The following is a 20,444-nucleotide window of genomic DNA, read 5'->3' on the forward strand; positions in this document are numbered from 1 at the left end:
GGGATTTTTTGATTCTACAGATATTATTTATATACAGAGTGTTGCAAAACCTCATGAGCCACACCTTGTATAATTATAATATATTGTGTTAGGTAGGTATAGGTAGGCCCCATAACTTGTACCTTTAGTCATAATATATGCGATAGAATCGTCATCTTATCTTTTAGATCATCGAAGTTATGATGAGAAAACCAAAAGTGAAGATAACGATTGATAAATGATATCAAAAGATAGGTATCTAAGAAATTCAAATTTACAATAATTAATTCTTAGGCGTAATACCATCCATATATTTTTTTCTTCATTATGCATAGTTATAATAATAATCGGATAATACTTAGGTCCAATATTATGCATAGATTTTTAACACATTTGGCTGTAGGTACTCAACGAAAATGCCGGTCGCTGAGAATGTGAGAATACGCTGTAGTTTTATAACGTAGGAATAGGTTCCGAAATCTCTGGTACCTGACATGGTACGGCCTGCAAAGTAGAGAAGTAGTACCTTACCTATACATAATACACCCAACACCCAAGTGCTTACTAAATCTAGCTATTAATAGAGCTTGTGTCTATCTATGTATCGTATACGTACGAGGTAAAACCAGACATCATTTCATTCATCAGGCATACCTTAGTAGAATAGCGGAGCGACTATCGATAGTTCGACTGCACCTCTACTTTCCCACCAGCCAGCCGTGGGGGGAGGCCCGTTGCGTTTGATCCCTCAGTAGAGACAAAAATGCGTTGCCATCAGGTGCTCCAGATTGTGCTGTTGCTTCTGTCTGAAGCAATAGCCTTCAGGATCTACAATCCACGGCGGGTTTACATGCCGACCTTGGAGGTAAGTGATGAGTGATAACTATCTGATAACCCTCTCTTTAGGTACTGTGTAATTTTGCTTCGCGATATCTAATTTTTGTTTACATAAAGTTATTTAAAAATATGTTACATTTTAGAAGTACTTACCAAACGTAAAAAATACAAAACAATCGTGTACAACTATACAAATACATTCTTACACGCATAGAGAAAATAAACTACGATATACTTACACGTTAACAGCCATAGCCATTGATTTCGGTATATATTGTTGTCGAAAGCCCTAGGCTTAATGGAAATTTCTAATTCGATAAACAATGTTTTTAAAAATACATGCGAATACCTAGGCTATGTTGAATATTTAAGTAAATTAACTTACACGTTCACTTTCGATATTATCACGTGCGTTAATTGTAACAAGACAAGTGTTAAATACGTTAAACGGCATTAATTAGCTTGTAAATATTAAAGTGTAATCTAGTTAATTATTCAGTAGGTAAGAAGACAATGCTTCATAACGAAGTGAACCACGTAGGTACCTACATATAGGAAGGTATGATCAATTTACTTAAATGCTTGAAGATCCTGTAAGTTAGCGTACTAAAATAGAGTTAAGGCTATACAATGCCCAATTTGTGTTTATTACCGGATGTAATATTGATGATCAGATTACCCATTGTGGTTAGTGACTGACACCTGTGCAAAAATTCCTCGTTTAATATACCTAGTTTTGAGAGGTCATCCATAGGGTACCAGAGAAGCTAAGGCCTAGTTTCACTAAGTATACTCTTACATAATTAACATCCCTGCCTGTTACAGTATCTAACGGAGTGCTAGGGTTAGTGAGGGTCTCACCATGCTTTAACAAAACATTAATTCCGTCGTCGAATGTATTTCGTAGTCGTTAGTCTGTTGTTAGATGTTCTGTTGTTAGTGTTGGACTCGGTGTGTATTGAACATCACAGACTCCTCAATAAAGTTTTTACTCAATTTCGAAAAAGGGCCAAGATATTATAATATTCTTATTCCTTATCATCAGCGGCCCGTCGGTATATGCCACTGCTGGGCATAGGCCCCTCCCAAAGACCGCCACAACACAAAACTAGCTTCAGCTTTCCTCCGCCAGCCGCTACCGGTACTTGTATAAGTTCCAGCGTGCGGAAGGCGTCCCACGCTACGCTTGCAGTTCGTGGTCGACACTTGAGATCTCGTTTCTCGGTCATCACATATTTTATTTGAATTAGTCCTCCAGAGAAACCCCGAGCAAGCTCAACCCTTGCCTATTGAACGAATTTAAATCAGTTGACCAGTGAAACCGCCAGAGTCCACGTTTCTGAACCATACGTCATCACCGGCAGGAAGCTCTGATAGAAGACGTTTGTCTTCCGATTTGGAGGAATGACGATGATGTTTCGATGCAACCAGTATGGAGACCAACACTGTCGTTTGCGCCTAGCAGCTTCCTGGTCGAAGTTGCTTCTGCCATAGTAATGTATGCTTCGATCTGCTTAGTCGAGTAACCTACCCAAGGATTGGATTCGATTTGAGATTGTACCTACCGTTTATGTTCCAAATTTTTTTTACACGATGTATTTTTTTTTTAGTTTTTTTCATTATTTTTACATTACATTGATTTGCTACCACGGTGAAAGGATTAGTTAGCCAGTCTGATCACTTATCAGTCTCATTACCGGATTATTATTTATTGTTTACCTTAGTTGTCATAAACATAACGCTTATAAATAACATAATTTGGGTTTAATTCTCTTTACGCATAACATAACATAATATCTACCTACACCCACGAGCAATAAAAAGTTTCAGTACTACAAAATTACTCCTAAACGGAAAAGGCTAGCTACTGCAATATTGAGTTACATTAACAGCACACCAGAATATTACTCGTACCTAACTACTACTCATCTACTACTACTCCACCAAAACAATTAGGCGCACGGCAAACATGGCGTCTAAAAACGTTAATATTTTAAGTGAAATGCGCTCACTCGATTATTTTGCGGCTCATAAGTAGCCGGATAAACCTTAGGAATAGTTAATTTATAAATTACTAGCTGTACCCGCGAGCTTCGCTTCACTTAAGTTTAGTTTTCCTTTAGTTTTCCCGTAGTAATTCCGGGATAAAAAGTAGCCTATGTTCTTTTCCAGGGTCTATACCATATGTATACCAAATTTCATTCAAATCCGTTCAGTAGTTTTGGCGTGAAAGAGTAACAGACAAAGACAGGCAGACACAATTACTTTCGCATTTATAATATTAGTTAAGATTAGGATTCCACTTTATTACTCGTACATTGGTAAATTTTATATTTGAGACCAACCACACATTGTCTAGAATCTGTGGCTCTATCACTTTCTTTGTAAGTATTACGAGAATTCTTCATCATAATCTATTGAATATTTTTTATACAACTTTTCCCATGGATGTAACGTTCTTATGACATCAAAGAGCTCTACTAGAGTTCATAAGTTGATCAAACTGTATAAGATAAGAGTTTGTATGCATCTTAGATTAATAACTAAACTAACACATACATCGTACCTTGCTGGGACATATAATTGTATACACGTTAGTAGGTTTCCAGAAGCCAGAACTGCTTGTATGGTCTAATGTTAAAACACGAACACACACAGGAGACTCGGTTGGTCGTTATGCCTAGGTTACGTTATATGGATAGCTACATTTTTAAATATCGGCAAGGATTATCATTATGTACCTACAGGTATACATGGACAGATCACGGATGAGTTGACTGCCGGACTTATAGTCAAAAAACCTTATTTGTATATTTTAAAAGCTAAACCTATTAGGGGCCGTCCATTAATCACGTGAGGCTCAAAGGGGGGGGGGAGGGGGTACGGAAAACCTCACGAAACATCACGAGGGGGGAGGGGGGGTCTCGTTAGACATCACGTGTATTAATTTTTTGTCAAAAAGCGCTAGATATTTCTAAACCGAAATTTTTAATGGCGCAAAAAAAATTACGATTTGTAGTATGACCTTGATTGACTCGCCCACCGTTTCTAAGCAACGTCTCCCCGCGCGCCGCGGTTAATAAATAAATGTTTTTTAATTCAAAACGCAATTTTCGTTATATTTTTTCTAGACAAAAATAGCCTTTACATAGACTTCCAAAAAATACACGTGATTCAGGGGGGGGGAGGGGGGGTTGGTCCCAAACCTCACCAAATATCACCAGGGGGGAGGGGGGGGTCAAAAAATGAGAAAAACAACCTCACGTGATTAATGGACGGCCCCTTAGTAGGTAGTGATAGTAAATAATTATACTTCCTTAAACACATAATATGATGTACTTGCTCGATAACATTTAGAAAAATCGGAGAAAAAAATATATCGTTGACCAGTGTTATTGTTAACATGGAAGTAATAAGTACTTGTTAGTTAGTAGTTACTTATTATTTAAAAAAATAGTCAAATGTCATACTTAATTTAGTTGACCTACTTTTTCCTCCACACTCTGAGATACAGTATAATATAGATATCTACTTTACTATGCATATACCCTATAAGTTGTGGATAAGAGTAGGACATAATAGGTCTTATAAGTCGTTTTCGCTTGATTCACTCGGCACATAGAGGTAGAGAGTCTTTCCGATATTATGGTGGTAAATTAGACGGCATATTGTGGTACCTACAAGAAAAAGAAGTTGTGAAACTGTACTTGATAAAATCAAACGAAGAAACAAGAGTGAGCTGAAAAGTCCCCGTAAACGTAGTTACGTACGTTGCCTTGGAAAAGTCAGTAGTCGAAATTCTTAATTAACATATTAAGTACAATTATTAATGGCGAATTAATAAGTACGAGTGGCGATCTAATTTATACTCGGCGGACAGTCGCCAGATATAAATTATCACGGTACATGCAAAAGGCCAATCTACATAATTCTCTAATTGACATAATGGTTTTTTATATGCCGATTACGCGAACGATACTCAACGTTGCGAATTTTATTAATGTGCCATCGAAATCAGGAAAAATCGTCTGATAGGTAAGTAAGTGTATCAGGCAATGTAATTATCAAACAAAGTTAATTAGAGAACTAACCTAGGGAAAATCCAGCGTATAACAGCCATTTATTAAACAATAAAGATAGGTATCGCAATAGATACGCTAATTAGCTATTATTTTTTACACGAGGAAGTTAGTTTTTCGCTTTTCAGATGCGTGCGCTATGGCTAAGTTGATATTAATCATGATGCTCAGCGACTGGAAAATATAAATCCTTTTGCAATAGCGATTTTTCCTGTCATTAGCTTCCTACGAAATTTAATATCTTCACGAAATATCTGATACATACATACTGTAGTTAATGAGATAAACAAGTATGCTTTTATCATCATCGGTTTCGGAACTGTACTTATATAGGTACCTTGGTTCATTGCGCAAGACAGAACTTCAGACGTTGTGTGTTAACTTTAAACTTCGATATACTATAGTTAGGTTTAGGTATCGTATCTCTTTATCATCGTCTCTTTAGGCTGGAAGTCTCCATGTCCTTCACCACTTGTACACTTGCAGGATTCAAATAGAAGACTAGTCTATTGGACATTATACCTTAGTTTTAAAGATGTTCATCAGGTGGTCAACTCTCTGGACTCTGAGATGCTTCATACCTAAAAAGGGTTGATTTTCATTATCTACATGCGTTAACTCTAAAACGACTGAGTACAGCATTTGCTTGCTCATATCCTCAAGGTAGGTAGGTAACTTATTAGCAGGTTCAATATACCGACACTAGACCAAAAGGATGATTCAATGAAAGATTCCTCAATTCCAGTAAATTCTATAGGAGCGTTTAAACTGTGGCCGAGTGTCTGTCGTGGTGCTCGCACTTTTTGTCGCACATTATCTAATCACGTCACGCTTGCGAACTGCTGGCGAGTTCTTGCATTGTTCACCGCACTCGCGAGTTAATGACCTTACTCTGTTAATTTCTAATAGACGATAATAATGCGAGCGAAATTGTACCTGTAACCACCAGGAAATAGCCACGTTTCCTAATAGAGCCCGTGTGTGTCTTTACAGATGAACTGCTACGAGATGCCGATGAAGGTGACCATGGTGCCAGCCAGGACAAAAAGTGAAGGTAACTTTATCTAAGCTTGATTATTGCAATTTGTACTAAAGTTTAGTTACATACAGCCCTTGCAGCGGTTGGGCAATGTTGTGGTTGTTCCTGTTGTGGCCGTTGTAGGTGATCAAAAAATAGTGATCATAGGCTCCAGGGCAGACTCTCCCAACAGATCAAAAACACAACAGTACCATTCTTGACCCATTTTGTTTTGTCACTGCAGCCTGGCGACTACAGAAGAAGCTGAAAGTGTCTGCGGCCCTGCCGCCGGGCGGAGCGGGCGTATCCACCTCGCCCACGCCGCTCAACGCGCTCGAGATACAGAAGCGCTTCGACCACCTGTTCACCGAGACCGACGACATCGTCAAGGAGCACGCCAAGCTCGTGCAGGACATCAACAGCCTGCGCCAGGTCGTGTTCGTCGCGCCCCTCGCCGACGAAACGAAGGACTATGACGAATCCGTCTACCACGAGATTATCGAGACCACCTCCACCACCACCGCCCGGCCGACGCCGCGGTCGTCGCCCTCCACCACGCCGCCGACCAAGTGGAGCAAGCCCGGGGGCATCCCCGTACTGCTGCTGGGAGGCGCCAGCCAGCGCCTGTCGGTGAAGAGCGCGTCGGCGCCGCGGCCCACCATCAGCCTGGTGGGCACGTCCGCGTCGCCGCTCGCCAAGCACCCCTACCCCTTTGTGGGCCCCGGCGCCGCCAAGCCCTACCGCGTGTGCATGCCCACCTCGCTGCCCGTCACCTACGCCGCGCCCACGCGCCGGCCCTCGCTCTGGAGCCGGCTACTCTCCTTCTTCCCGCGGCTCACGGGGTAGACCCCCTCTGTTACGTATTGTGTCGTAATTACTTGCCAGTTTCATGGTTGCATGCATTTATGTTCAAACGCAGCTGAATTCCGCTTGTCTCCGTTCCAACGGGCTAATTGCGATTTTTGTCATTACACCGCACTTCACGCGCACGCGATCATATGAAACTGAATTAGTTGTAATTAAATAGCTGGTAAAAACTTAGGTACAAGTGTATTATGTATATGTTGATTGCGTTTATTAATTTATGGGTTGCGTATTTTTATAAAATGTGATTGAACATGTTACGAGATTGTGTTTTATTCTGTTGTTGTTCTAAAGTCGTGAGATACCGGAAACATTACGTAAGGCATATGTAAGTAAAGTTCCGCGGGTCGAAGGGTATTGAATAATCATTGTGAGTTACGAATAGGTACTGAAGCTACGTGAATGTTTTCCGGTACAATGGAAGGAAGTGTAGATAACCTGATCGTAGAACCTGTTAGGCCTTATCCGGCATAGGTTCGGAGACGGTGGCGAGTAGATGTATGATAAGCAGCGCCGGTAGGTGCCTACGCGTGCGCATCACTCGCGTGATGCCGTCTCTAATTGCATATGTCGACTGTGTGTACGTATTGTTTTCGTTTTTACACTTTTACGCTCCAGAAGGAAAAGTTGAGCGCACTCAGTATGAAATAATTGTCGTTTGCCGCGTTATGTATGAGGCTTCGGTCTTACATCATTCAAGCAAAACAAAGATCTGTGCCATTGATCCCCGCCCTCTGTTCTGATTTACATTTAATTAGGGAGTAATTGACACTGATTTGGCATCGTAAACAAAAACTTAGGTACCTAATTAGCCTGTGAAATTTGATATTCCCACGGTCTTTTCTTCGGAAACAAGGTAGAAGATAGTATACTGAATACAAAACATTTAATTATAAAAAAGATTCATTTCTTAGTAACAAACGGTATTTAATATTTTAATATTATTATAGATAGATCTTATTTACTAACACCAGTTCAACAGTACCTAAATGTAGTCCCTAAAACTCCTAAAAGTAAAAGAACAGAAATATATGCTTATGTTAGTTACAAACTTATGTAGTAGCACGTAATTACTCAGCCGATGATAATGATTCGATTTAGGTTAATAATTTAGTGTATTTCGTGAAAAATTCTTACGTCCTAGTAGGTACACACCTACTTAAACCTAGTCAAAGCTGAGGCGCGAGCATAGGATTCGATACTATTTTCGAATCTACACGAAGGGTCGCTTTTACCAAATGCTAAACGTATTTAAATCAAATTTTAAATACATTTTGTACTAACTGGTAGACGTATGACAGGCTACTAAATACGTTTAGCGTTTGGTGAAATTCCACCTAACATGGAAAAAACAAATGCCACTTTTGGAACTAACAAATTTGCCTTACATTTTGACAGTGACATTTGACGATACGCAACCAATACGCAACGTAAACGGAGGTTTCGAATCCTGTGCTCGGGCAACTGTTATGAGGACAAATCGCAAATTCATTAATTTCACTGCAAATAACAACACTTCAATTTCTATTTTCTTTCTTAAATTTATATGACTATAAACTATTTTATTGTACCTATGTTTTATTAGGTAGACGTCCCATTTCAAAATTTGTGTTTTTAGTCATTTAATAGTAAAAAAAAATATTATGCAGTAGATAGTTTTATCACCTCATTCATGTCTTTAAGTACACCTTAATTAAGACTGTGTAGTTCTTACTTAATTCTAATGCGGGCAAACAGGCAGATTGACAACAAAGAATACATTGAGCTCTAGCAGCGCTGCCAATATGACGAAGCCCAGATATATCACAGCACAGGTGACCCCAACCCGCCAGTCCAGGCTGAACTTATTCAGCGCTAAACAGCCATACAGCGCAAAAAGGGTGGAAAGCAGCGATATAGCGCTGTAGGAGATGCCGCTAGAATTTATCGTCACCTGAAACAAAATAATAGATGGTGTTAATTATCGAGTGTCGACCTTATGCTTCCGATTTCATTTCGTGTGTGTTATCCGGCGGTCAAATGTATGGTAGTATGGTATATGCCAAGCCCTATGAGACAAACACCGAGTAAAAAGTAGGTATACCCCCCGAACATCGGGCAAAGCATTGAACGACCATCGCAAATCATATCATGTCTTCAGTTCTTCTATTAGATAGATTTGTAAGTTAAGTTTTAAAACAGATATTTGCTCTCGGGTCTTGGGTGTTAGTATTATGAATATAGATCTATCTATGTATCTATGTAAATATAATATATCAGCTGTCCGATACCCATGTTACAGGCTCTGCCTAGTTTGAAGTCGAATGGCCGTGTGTGACATCGCTCCACATACATATATTATTACTATTTGCACGTAAAGTTCTAAGCTGCTTTTACCCAGGTGATAAAAAAATAAATAATAATAATAATATGTGGGAAACATATTATTATTATTATTTATTTTTTTATTATTTATTTATCAAATTATTTTACAGAATTATTGATTACTTATATCATTGCATCACAAAAATCACAGAGATTTGTCCGTGATGAATCATTCCACGTAATTAGGTACTTAATAACTAATTATACTTATTTATATTTTATACAATACACAAACTTATTCAATATTACACGTTAATTAAATAAGTACAATATATAGTGGGTAGTTTAATAATAAACCATATAATTATTATTATTTCCATTTTGCGTTCCATGATGCTCTTACCCAGTGCTGGGATACATATTATTATTATTATTTGCCAGTAGTTGACTACGCTGCTCTTACCCAGGAAATATCCCCTCATATTATTAGGTAGGTACTTATTATTTGCACATATATTTCCATGATGCTCTTACCCAGTGATGGTCGGGGGTGGCGGGGTAGAACAGCGACTTGATCAGCCACGGCAGGCCTAGACACAGCAGGATGTCGAACGTGTTGGAGCCTATGGAGTTGCTGATACCCATGGAGCCGTGGCCTGGAAATAATTAATATTAATATGTTTTAGTTTTAGATTTGCTATGATGTGATGTGTTTTTTTAATCTACCCATGGTCATATTATTATACTTACCATGAATCTAGATAAGCAGGTAGGTACAGGTAAATTACTTTGGAGACGTTTTTGTATATGTAGTGGGATTGCGTATTTACAGGGATCATTGATTCGAAAATTTACATTTTGATTTAATTTTACCTATCATTGTTATTACATTGTACCCTAAATTCAACCGTAACTTCGGATGAACAAAAATTACCACTACATATGCAAAAACGTCTTCAAAGTAATTTAGCTTACTTACTTAGTTATTTTAGAAACAAGATGAAGGAAATTCCAATGATCCTAGGTAACTTTATGAGAAACCCGATATTATAGTCTAGGCCTGGATCGTGCCTAGTTGCCTAACAATACAGAGTTCAATTTTATGAATGTTTGATATTGTTTACTTTACGTTATACAACAGACTTTCAAATAGTCAATATGTACTTACATTTACATATAGATACAAACAGTTAACAATTTAATAAATCGTGCGTGCATTATGGATAGTAAAAGTGTACCAACGTTTAGAAAATTTATTGTTTCCATGGCGGTTATATCATGAGTTCACAGTATCAAATGTACTTAGTACCAATCGGACATAACAAAAGATTGATATGCATAGTAATTTATTTAGTGTAGTGGTAGTGTGCTGTGGTACTTTTTCCATATTTTTGTGTAGTATCGAATTACCACGTAAGTCCGTGATAGGCCTTCAGGAGTAGCATAGTTTATTAAAATTAGACGATCCTTACAACGATCGGGGGATTGAGTCAATAAGTTTAATTACCTTGGTTGGTGACTACGACACTGGAGATGGCTTCAGGGAGGCTGGTGCCGGCCGCCAGTATCGTCAGGCCCGTGATGCTGTCTGGAAGATTCAGCGTGTCTCCTGCAAATTATTATTAGACATCACATTTATATAGGTGTTCACTTGATTCGATTATTTCTTCGAACGATAGACAGTACCTACTTACTGATGATTAAAGCATTAAAAAGTTAAGTTTATGGAAATAAGAAATAACCTTTTTCTAACTACTGAGAGCTGGATTCTTCGCTTGCGTTGTAAAAACTAACTTCTTTAACTAACTAACAGGTATTTATCTTCTTGTGTCGACGACAAACTAAGAAAGTCGCTAAATAATAAGTTCGCAGAATTAGGCCATCTAGCTATCTATACATATAGGTACCTACAGGGTGTTAAAAAAGCGCTGTATGCTCATAAGCTATACTTGAAACTTCACTCTTAGTTCCTTCCTATACTAACCAATAACAGTGATGATCCACGCCTCCAAATAAGACACGGTGGCGATCCACGCGATGCACATCATGAAACACAGGGCGACGAGGTTGGGGTGGTTCCGGCAGTCAGGGATGGAGGTCCACAGCAGGAACCTGATGGGCCACGTCACCATCCAGTACAGCTTCGAGAATGTCGAGGACTTATCTCCCGGCCAGCTCCAGATGGACTCTGTACTTGATTCTGGTGAAAGGGTTAAGGGAGTTAGTGATTGAAACATTTTTTTAAACAGGGTACATAATGGCTTTTTTGTAACAAAATATACTACATATATTCACTTTAGTAAATGGTAACAAATCAAAACACTTTGACCTAGTGAAGTGCCGAGAGTTCAGAGAAGGACCTATGTATTATATGGCCAGCGTGGTGGACTAGGCCTAAGAACCCTTCCTTCATTGGAAGGAGACCGTGCTTCAGCAGTGGTGACGTGATCGGTCGTGATGATGAGTGCATTTTAGTTATTTTAATATTTGTATCATACCTAAATCGCTACCAACGCTTCGCTTCTCCGCGTCCACAGCCGTGCCATTTTCCATGTGATGATGGGCAGCGCCGTTCAAATTGGTGTACGAAGATCCGTTCACTAGGTTGGACTGTGCGTAAGACCCATTCACGAAACGAGGAGATGCCAATGCTTTTTCTGTGAAAATAATGAGATTAGTAAGAAGGTAAATATTATTTTTCTTCTTTAATTTTCTAAGTAAAACCTAAGCATGGACTTAGGTTCCACTCATTGATATTTTGACCTTTTTTATATTAGTATTCGTATATGTATATATATAAGTGCTGCAAGTCATAGAAGTTAAGTTCTGCATAACTTGGTGTTCTTCGTTGGGAAGCCGGCAGTTGACCTCTAGACCTCGACCGGTAAGGCTCTCATTGACTAGTACTCGTAACTCGTATCGTAAGGCATCACTTCCGACCACGGTGCTTACGTTAAATGCCAACTCGTGGTATAACGCTTTCTTACCGCACATACATAGGTATAATTGCATATTATGTATGTACGGTACAATGTTGAAGTTGATAAGGATAGCTTTAGGACAGTTCTATAAGAATGTTTGTAAACAGTATCTGTATCTGCAAATTATTATTGCTTCTGTGATTGATGACTGACTTTATATTTGGGTCAACTATGTATAAGACAGTACTAGACTACCTTTAGCCAACAGAGGCGTAACTTCCGTATACGGCTTGGGCTTGTTGAATCCACAGCACCCACTTCGGACGAAACGTGACAGCTTTCCATTGAACACCATGGCTGAAAAGATCAATTCATGTTAAATTATTTGTAGTTGGTCTGAGTTATATTATAATTACATTATTTTTTGGGTCACTAATAATGTCACCAAATCGAACCAAACCACTAACCTACCATTTCCCGACACAACCAAAAAATATTTAGATCATTTTTAATCTAGGGGTGCGAAGTATGTAGTTATCAAACAACAGTAATTACACTGTATACAGTGTAACATTAATACTGAACTAAGCATTAATTAAGAGTTGTGGTGGCGGAACGGTTAAGATGCTCGACCCTTATTCGTGAGTCCATGCCTTCGAATTCTGCCATTTAACATTAAAATAATTAAATAAGGCATTTGTGTACAATTATACCACGTACTCTTATGGAGAAGGAAAACATAATGATGAAACCTGAACATTTAGATTTTAGATCCTAAGTTTTTCCACCCGAAGTGCATAGCACTCATTTAAACTATATCTATATGTGAAAACCTTTAACTGGCATGTTTGTTACTATTAATTTAACTATTCCTAGTTCTATAATTCCATGCTGTTGGTTTTCCATGCTTCATTAATAAATAAATAAATAAAAAAAGGCGATACAAATGTAGGTAAATACAAATAATAGACGGTGGCTTGCCAATGTGACTACCTCTTCGGGGATTGCAGTCAAAGACATATTTATAACACTAATAAAATCGCAAAAGCCCTTACCAAGTATGTAGAAGATATACATGAGGACAAGCAGCAGTGCCTCTTGCCAGCAGACCATGTCGTCCAGCAGTGTTAGGATCAGAGCCACCACGGCCACGGCGTACATGAGGCAGTCCCGAGACACCGACCACCAGTCCAGGTCTATCGCCTGGAGTGGGAGATATCAGGTCAGGTGTGAGGATGTAGAGACGTAGGTAAACCCATTGAGGCAGCGGTAGTATAATATGTTGAAGTATGTAGATACCTACCTATTATGATTATGTTTGAATTTTCGGAATTGAATTTTTGTTGTTAGTTGATAGTAAATTAAGTGCTATACCGAAGGCTATACTCGCTTCAATGGGTTTATCTGTTTAACATAGGTAAGTAGATAGAAAACATGTCAAAATTCTGATTTATAGATAGAGAGTTGTGAAGTGAGTGTTTCAGTAAAGCTGACTTGTAGGTATTATTTCGACAAACTTTGGGAATACTAGGATCTACTTTAATTATTATTTAATATAAAATGTATTAAAATTAATTTAAGAAATGCCATAAGAAATCCTTAAATTAATACCTAGGTGATTGCTTGTGGCAAATCCCAGGTTATGGCAAGCCTCGACCGATCCTTGGTCATTACAGGCAGCTTCTGCAAGACACGTTTAGAAATAACAACTTTTCTTTTACACACAAACGCACAGCTTAACATTCGCAAAAGAATACGAAATACTTATAAATTAGTAAAGCGTATCATCAAACAATAATAAATGCTGTTTTAATTGCTAGATGCATGCTTATCTTGCAACATCAGCAGTTAGTTTATCTAGCGCTTGCATTGGACCTCATTGTCTCACCTTACTAGCGAGTATGCCGCAACAGGCGGGCACGGCGAGCACGTTGAAGACAGCTGAGCCCACGATGGCACCCACCCCCAGGTCTCCCTCAGTCACGAAGGTCCCCACACAGTTGATGAACAGCTCCGGACTAGAACTCGCCGCTGCCATAAACGTGGCCCCTGCTATATCTTCCGCCATGTTTAGCTCTGGAATTGTTTATTTCTTTTAAATTTTGGGGAAGTTGTTTATTGTGTTATGGATCAATAAGGCGTGTTATAAGTTTGGCGTATGAATCTATGTGTGGCATAGCTCTTGATGATTCATTGATGGGAACGCGTTTTTGTATGTCGTGATCGAGATTTTTCTATCGTTCAGCCAGATGGTGTTAAGCGACCTTATGGAATTATCAGAAGTTATTTACTTGGGATAGGTCATTCTTATGTATGAATGATTGATGTATGTATGTATGTATTTGTGCTGGGTCCATTGCATCAAAGTTCAGCGCTCGGCGCATTGAACCTCGGTGTCAATAACAGACTCATTGTGGCTTTATGAAACGACTCGCTGACCCTTTTATAATATTATTGAGATGCACTTCCAACCAAAGAAGTAACAAGGGTTAAAGTATGAAGTTGCAAATTTTGAGAAACGGACTTTTTTCAAATTCTTCTGTAATGTGAGGTATTCATGGTATTATGTGTTTTTTCCTCTATCTTTATTTGAGTGAAATTTTTATTTTGGCTATAAATTGTTTATTTTTGTTAAAATTTTGTATATGTATATAATTTTAATATAGTATAAAAACGTATTATTCGATAAAAGTACCTAATACTATATTTAAAAAGCCTCTAATGTCAAACAAATGTGGCAGAAATGACTTGCAAAATAATCAAGGAACATAATACTTCCCAAAATCTTTCGATTAGATAAGATCTTACTAATATTAATAAACGAATATTTGATTTGAAAATTACCGGTACGGCTCAAAAGGATAAATATACTAGATTTTTATGGATACATGTATTAAATTATATAAATTTGATTAAAAAAATATGAGGTTAAACTTTTGATACAATAAAATTTCGTTTAAATTTCCAAAAGACCGCAAGATCGCAAGGGAGCGTTTTTTGGTGACAAGTTATTCAGGATTCCGTAGGCCGTAGATCCTCAAAGTTTACAACGGGAAGAAGGTGTAAACCAATATACCTACTAACGAATATAGAATTAAGAGGGATTGTGTACTAAGTATATACCTATGTAATTGCTTTGGTAATAATTGATAAATTATTGTCATAATTCTCGATTGGATTCCTAAAAATAAACTCCAGCATTTCATAATTTCTAAGACTAATCAAGCAGACAGTTCTGATAATGATTATGATGAATCGACTATTGTGATTAAATTAGTGCATCATTAGGTATATTTTTATATAATTTAGTGAATTAATTTGATAGAAGCATTGTTGCTACCGTCTGTTTTAGACAAGAAATTGATTATATTTATTATTTTATCTTTATTTGCCTACTAATATGTTGCTTAGTATTAGTTTTGATCCTTGACTTGATAATTTCCCTTCGAGAGTCTCTCAGTGTTATCGGTTAATGCGATAGTAGGTAGGTAATAATGTAATAAATAGTAATAATATTTCCATTAGGTAGGTAAATACGCAATTCATATTTAATATTTGTATCCGATATCTACGAGTGTTGTAACATTGATAGTTTTCTTCAAACATTACTTTGTTGCATTTTCAAAGGAAGGCTCGGATAGCAAGGCACTTCATAATTTTCTGAAGGAACACACTTACCAGACTGCCACTCAACATGAAAATAACTGTACTTCGTCATACGAGGCTTAATCGTTTTTCAAGAAAGGATAGTTAATACTTCTAGCTTTAATATAGAGTTAAATCTAAAAATAAATTAATATGGATAGATTTTTCATGAATGTAGGTATAAGATTTTGGTGCAAGTTGCTCTAAATGTCTTCAAGAACTAGATTTTCAAGCTAGCCTCATGTAAGGCGAGCATAATTTATATGAATTGTATAAAAAAAGTACTTACTGTCACATATGATTCCTATGGCTGGTACAAAATACTCCTCACAAACAGCTCCTAATAGAAGAAACCCGTACAGGGCCACTAGGCAATGAATAAATATAAAACCCTGAAAAAAGATACAATTTTAAATTAATATACTTATTGAGTATTATAAGGTAAGGTAGGCAGGTCAATGTACCGAGACATCGATGTACTCAATAATCGATAAATTGATTTAAGAAATTATTCGGACGTAGGGTATGTTAAAATAGTAAATTAGAAAGGAATAACTTAAAATACAAAAGTGTTTCCTGGTTCTTTTACGTAAGTAGGGATTATTCGATCTAAAAAAGGGATTTATTAACGATGAGTAAGTAGATTGTTAATTCCGAGACGGGGTTTGGCGACTGAGCAATATCGAGGGAGCTAATGAGTTCGAGCAGGGTAACGTGAAATAGAACCAGGTGACAAAAGCTAGTCAAGCTGTAGTCTTTGTCACTGACGCGACGGCGGCTCCGCCAAGGTCGGGAGGGTACACTTCATTCACGAGCAATGACAAAGTTCCACTTACAAAATGTCAACACCAAAATAACCCCAATTGTTTTAACATTTAATTTAGAATTTGATCAAAATATTAATTTCTTTCGTTAGTACCTAACATTCTGATGCGCTGTTAGATGTTCTTCAACATGGCAGACGGCATCATTAACGTAGTCTTTTCCGTTTAGGAGTAATTTGGTGCCATTGTCAATGGAAGTTTTTCATTTCTCGTGAGTGTATGTACAAAGTTTACACTCTGTATAAAATATAGTAAGTGTAAGTATAGTTTCGTACGTGCTGCCTCTGAGAGCGAGTGAAGCCGTCGGGAGGGAACTCCAAGATGGCCGCCGGGGTGCAGTTCTTCCCCTTGTCCAGAGCCGTCGCCATCAAGTGGCGCGACGGCACTCGCTCTCCTGAAACACATTACATCATTATTCGATAGTACTCAATAGAAAGCATTAATTTGATCACAAAGAAGAGAACCATCATAAAAAACCAGCCTGCAGCAGTGGTAGTGTCAGCAACGGTGTCGCTAGACTTCAGACGCGTGTAGACGTAGCTGTATAATTTTTGTTTACAGGTTTCGGGGTAATACATTCGGGGGTACACAACAATATGTGTAATGGTATAATTATTATTCAGGTAAAGATAGGGCAAAAATATTGGGAGTAGATATTTGATTGGTATATTTAATTAATTCTCTGAAATTTACAGATACATGGGGTAATGGGCTCTTGGGATCCCAAAAAATACAATATCTAGCATGGTTCCTGAATGCTGTAAAGAAAAGCTTGTTTACCTATCCCAACCGGCTGAATATCATCGCCGCCGTCTGCACTGCCCCCAAACAACAAGTAACAAGTTGGTATACCAAAGAAAAGAACCACTCTTATTATCACTGCAACACGGTGTTTCCACTGTAGATGTCTAGTCCTTATCAACATGTTTGCCATCTAATAATTACTTTTAAATTAACTAAATACTAAATAAGTAACAATTTAAAACCCCCTAAAGTGAGTTTAGATGAAGCTTTTGTCAAATGAAGAACTCGTATAATTTGCTGTGTATACAGCTAGATAGCATTGGCAGAGGAAATGAGAAAAAGTTTTCTCAAGTCGACGTGTTGGCCTGCCAATACTGGTGATACTACTGAACGAAACTTGGGCCGATTAAAGGAAATAGATTGGTGAGACATGGACATTGAAAGTGTTATCTTTCGTTATCTTGGACAATGTAAATAAATAAGGGACCCTTTAGCTACGATTAGTTCTCACATTTAGGTTGGTGTGATTAGGCACGGTAAGAATGTTCTGGACGAAAATAATTTTACAATTAATACAAACCATACCCTTGCATTTTGCAGTTATTGCAAATTCTCTACTTTCTTCAGAGATCATATACTCCATGTAGGGTGGTACAATAGTCGCAATGATTGGTACCCACTGTATGTATTTCTATAGACCCACTTACTTAGGTTGTCTTTCCAGCCAGATACCGCTGTTTTCATATGTGCCTCGTAGGTCTGTTATCTGAAACCAATTTTACTCGGCAGGTATTAAGATATCCTGTCTTAGGATATTTTTCCTCTTAATTCAGTAGTTTTGCTTTCCATGCGTATTGCTTTGCGGCTCTTAAGATAAGAAGGTATGGTGGTATTTCAATATATTATAAGTATGGGCAATGAATTCGCTTTCTTGTTCAGATTTCTCAACATAACATGCCTTATGAAAAGGGCTGCAATCCCAGAAATTATTTATATACAGGTGACTCCTAAAAAAATTATCGTACGTTGGAAAAAAGTTTTCATACTTTCCATTCGTTTCCTATGTCACTTATTGTTAAGCTCGTGTAGATCTATGTTTAAATTTCGTTAAATTCATAGGGAGTTACAATTTATTACAATATTAAAAACATTGGCATAGATAGATAGTACTAACTCAGGGCCAAATTAGATAATCAGCTGTTTTGTTCTAAGTTGAATTAATAAATATAGGTAAATAATCTAGATTAGAATTTGTCGGTCACGAAAATATTCCACTTAACAGTAGGTTAATCTGTAGATTAGCACCTGAAGAAGCCAAGAAACTTTCCTATGTTTGACATGATGTATCAATATATTTACCCAAGGTGATAACTGTGGGTTTCTGTTGCACAGCTACATGCGTTCAAGCACGCACTATTCTCAGCTACTGATAAATTTATACTGTCTGTAGAACTGGATTGTGTACTTGTAAATTAGTTGGATGTGGAATTTCACCCTGTATGTACCTATATGTATTTTCTGCACATATTCAGAGTTTTTGTAAAAAAATACAAAAAATGGGTAGAATACTGTGAGGGGCTTACAGTACCTTAAATATTGGAAATATAAGGCATTTTACTACAAGTACTCTTTATTTTCATTTTTCTTTCTTTCTTTATCTTTATTTCATTAAGCTGCACACTAATAACCCGAAATTTCATAAAAAATATAAATTGTGGGTTCCCCTCATCTCGCATAATCTTTATTGACCAAAACTCATTTCGCATAACTCGTATGGTCTAAACTTTTTTGGCCGAACCATCACTTTGCCAAGACTTATGTGGCATAAGGCTCGTTTCGTCTAAAACTCTTTAGGCACAATCTTTAAACAACCAAGTTTCGTTTGCTCAAATTTATGTTCGTATATACCTATGTATATAATCTTGTTTCTCTTTATGTTATCTTAATAAATAATATATTAAGTATGTAGTAAATGTACAAATTGTGGTATTTTTCTCCTACATCCCGAAAATCACGATATTGAATGATTAAAAAATCAGAGTTAACGAGCAACATAATTATTACAAACCCCATGAGATCGAAACCTAAAGATAGGTGCGACGACGAGCAAAGCGAGGAGAAGCGTGTTAGGTGCACATGTTCATCAAAACCAAAGCGGAGCGCAGCGAAGCGGAGCGGAGCGTTTTCCAAACAGCGGAAACAATACAAGGCACCAGTTTGCGCTATAGAGAGACGCTCCGTCAAAGTTAAAGCCAAACAAATATGATTACTTTGTATAAACCTATTATTAGGCTATTCAAGATTTGGCCATACCATTATTAGGCTAAACAAGATAATGCGAAATAACTTTTTACTAATCAAGATTTATGCCATACGATTTTCGGCGAAACGAGACTTTGACCAAACGTTACTGTGCAATACGAGATTAGGCAAATAAATCTTAGGCCAAAAAAGGTAGAACCATAAATTGTACAGTACCGATCGAAAGGGTAAAAGATGTGAATATTATCTAAGAAAACACGCCGGCCTGTAATTCTCGGGTCTTGGTTATTCATGCACGACGGATGACAATGGCCTCACCACCTATTTCACATTTGGCGAAAAATGCACCCTTATCTATCAAACAAGTGAGTACTGTAGGAAAAAGCGTGAGTGCGTGTGGAGTTTTCCCTAAAAATCCTTTTGATTTCATTTTCTTCTACAGAGAACCAATACTCGTACGTACGTAGGTAACCATTACCTATGACACGGCACCGGGTCTAGCTGGTTACATAACACGAGTTATGTCTGAACCTATATAGGAAGTAGTAATCACAGTGAGCTAGCTGTGAGTAAATCATGAATTGACATCTACCACTCGAATAGTACGTCCAAAACTGGCAATTTGTAGAAAAAGAGATCTTGAAAGAAACTTGAAGTCGGACAAAAGCTAAGTGGTCAAGTGGTACAGTGGGCTGCAGGTCAAAGGCCGTGCGTTGCTCTGCTCCCGCTGGAACATAAGGTGCGTGTTCAAATATGTCAATGAATCTTAATTCATCTAGCGCGGCGGCGGCGCAGAGGCCAACCTCATTGACCTGAGCTTAGTCAATCACGGATAACACCGTGACGTCCCATCATTTTTGGCTTAACAATGTCGTACAAGACGCAACATAACTTATATTCGGGATGGTTCTAAGTGTGTTGACTCGCCATCCCTAGAGCGTGGATGCGTAGAGAGTATAGGTATGTG

At 37.9% G+C, this 20,444-nt stretch overlaps 2 protein-coding genes across 2 annotated transcripts; one reads left to right on the plus strand and one right to left on the minus strand.

Moving 5' to 3' along the window:
* The first annotated feature begins 391 nt into the window (after window positions 1-391).
* Window positions 392-7,051, plus strand: LOC105380509. The gene is made up of 3 exons (XM_038121787.2): window positions 392-844; window positions 5,889-5,949; window positions 6,158-7,051. The coding sequence occupies exons 1-3, from the start codon at window positions 743-745 to the stop codon at window positions 6,757-6,759; spliced, it is 765 nt and encodes a 254-aa protein (XP_037977715.2). The 5' UTR covers window positions 392-742; the 3' UTR covers window positions 6,760-7,051.
* Window positions 7,052-8,242: 1,191 nt separating this feature from the next.
* On the minus strand, window positions 8,243-17,626 carry LOC105380508 (sodium/potassium/calcium exchanger 3). The gene is made up of 11 exons (XM_048632908.1): window positions 17,252-17,626; window positions 16,747-16,865; window positions 15,937-16,039; window positions 13,891-14,078; window positions 13,058-13,205; window positions 12,258-12,359; window positions 11,580-11,738; window positions 11,066-11,281; window positions 10,589-10,690; window positions 9,616-9,737; window positions 8,243-8,710 (listed from the first exon to the last, which is right to left on the minus strand). Exons 1-11 carry the CDS (start codon window positions 17,403-17,405, stop codon window positions 8,498-8,500), a joined length of 1,626 nt encoding a protein of 541 aa, XP_048488865.1. The 5' UTR covers window positions 17,406-17,626; the 3' UTR covers window positions 8,243-8,497.
* Window positions 17,627-20,444: the final 2,818 nt, after the last annotated feature.

This window comes from Plutella xylostella, chromosome Z, assembly GCF_932276165.1.
Source record: "Plutella xylostella chromosome Z, ilPluXylo3.1, whole genome shotgun sequence".
Classification (NCBI taxonomy): domain Eukaryota; kingdom Metazoa; phylum Arthropoda; class Insecta; order Lepidoptera; family Plutellidae; genus Plutella; species Plutella xylostella.

What these genes read in the sequence shown, in the direction of transcription:
- LOC105380509 (XM_038121787.2), top strand. Translation starts at nt 743, where the DNA reads ATGCGTTGCCATCAGGTGCTCCAGATTGTGCTGTTGCTTCTGTCTGAA. An exon ending in TTTACATGCCGACCTTGGAG is followed by an intron (nt 845 to 5,888) that starts GTAAGTGATGAG and finishes GTGTCTTTACAG; the next exon opens with ATGAACTGCTACGAGATGCC. An exon ending in AGCCAGGACAAAAAGTGAAG is followed by an intron (nt 5,950 to 6,157) that starts GTAACTTTATCT and finishes TTGTCACTGCAG; the next exon opens with CCTGGCGACTACAGAAGAAG.
- LOC105380508 (XM_048632908.1), bottom strand. Translation starts at nt 17,405, where the DNA reads ATGGCAAACATGTTGATAAGGACTAGACATCTACAGTGGAAACACCGT. An exon ending in TATTCAGCCGGTTGGGATAG is followed by an intron (nt 16,866 to 17,251) that starts GTAAACAAGCTT and finishes AATGTGTTTCAG; the next exon opens with GAGAGCGAGTGCCGTCGCGC. An exon ending in CATAGGAATCATATGTGACA is followed by an intron (nt 14,079 to 15,936) that starts GTAAGTACTTTT and finishes AAACAATTCCAG; the next exon opens with AGCTAAACATGGCGGAAGAT.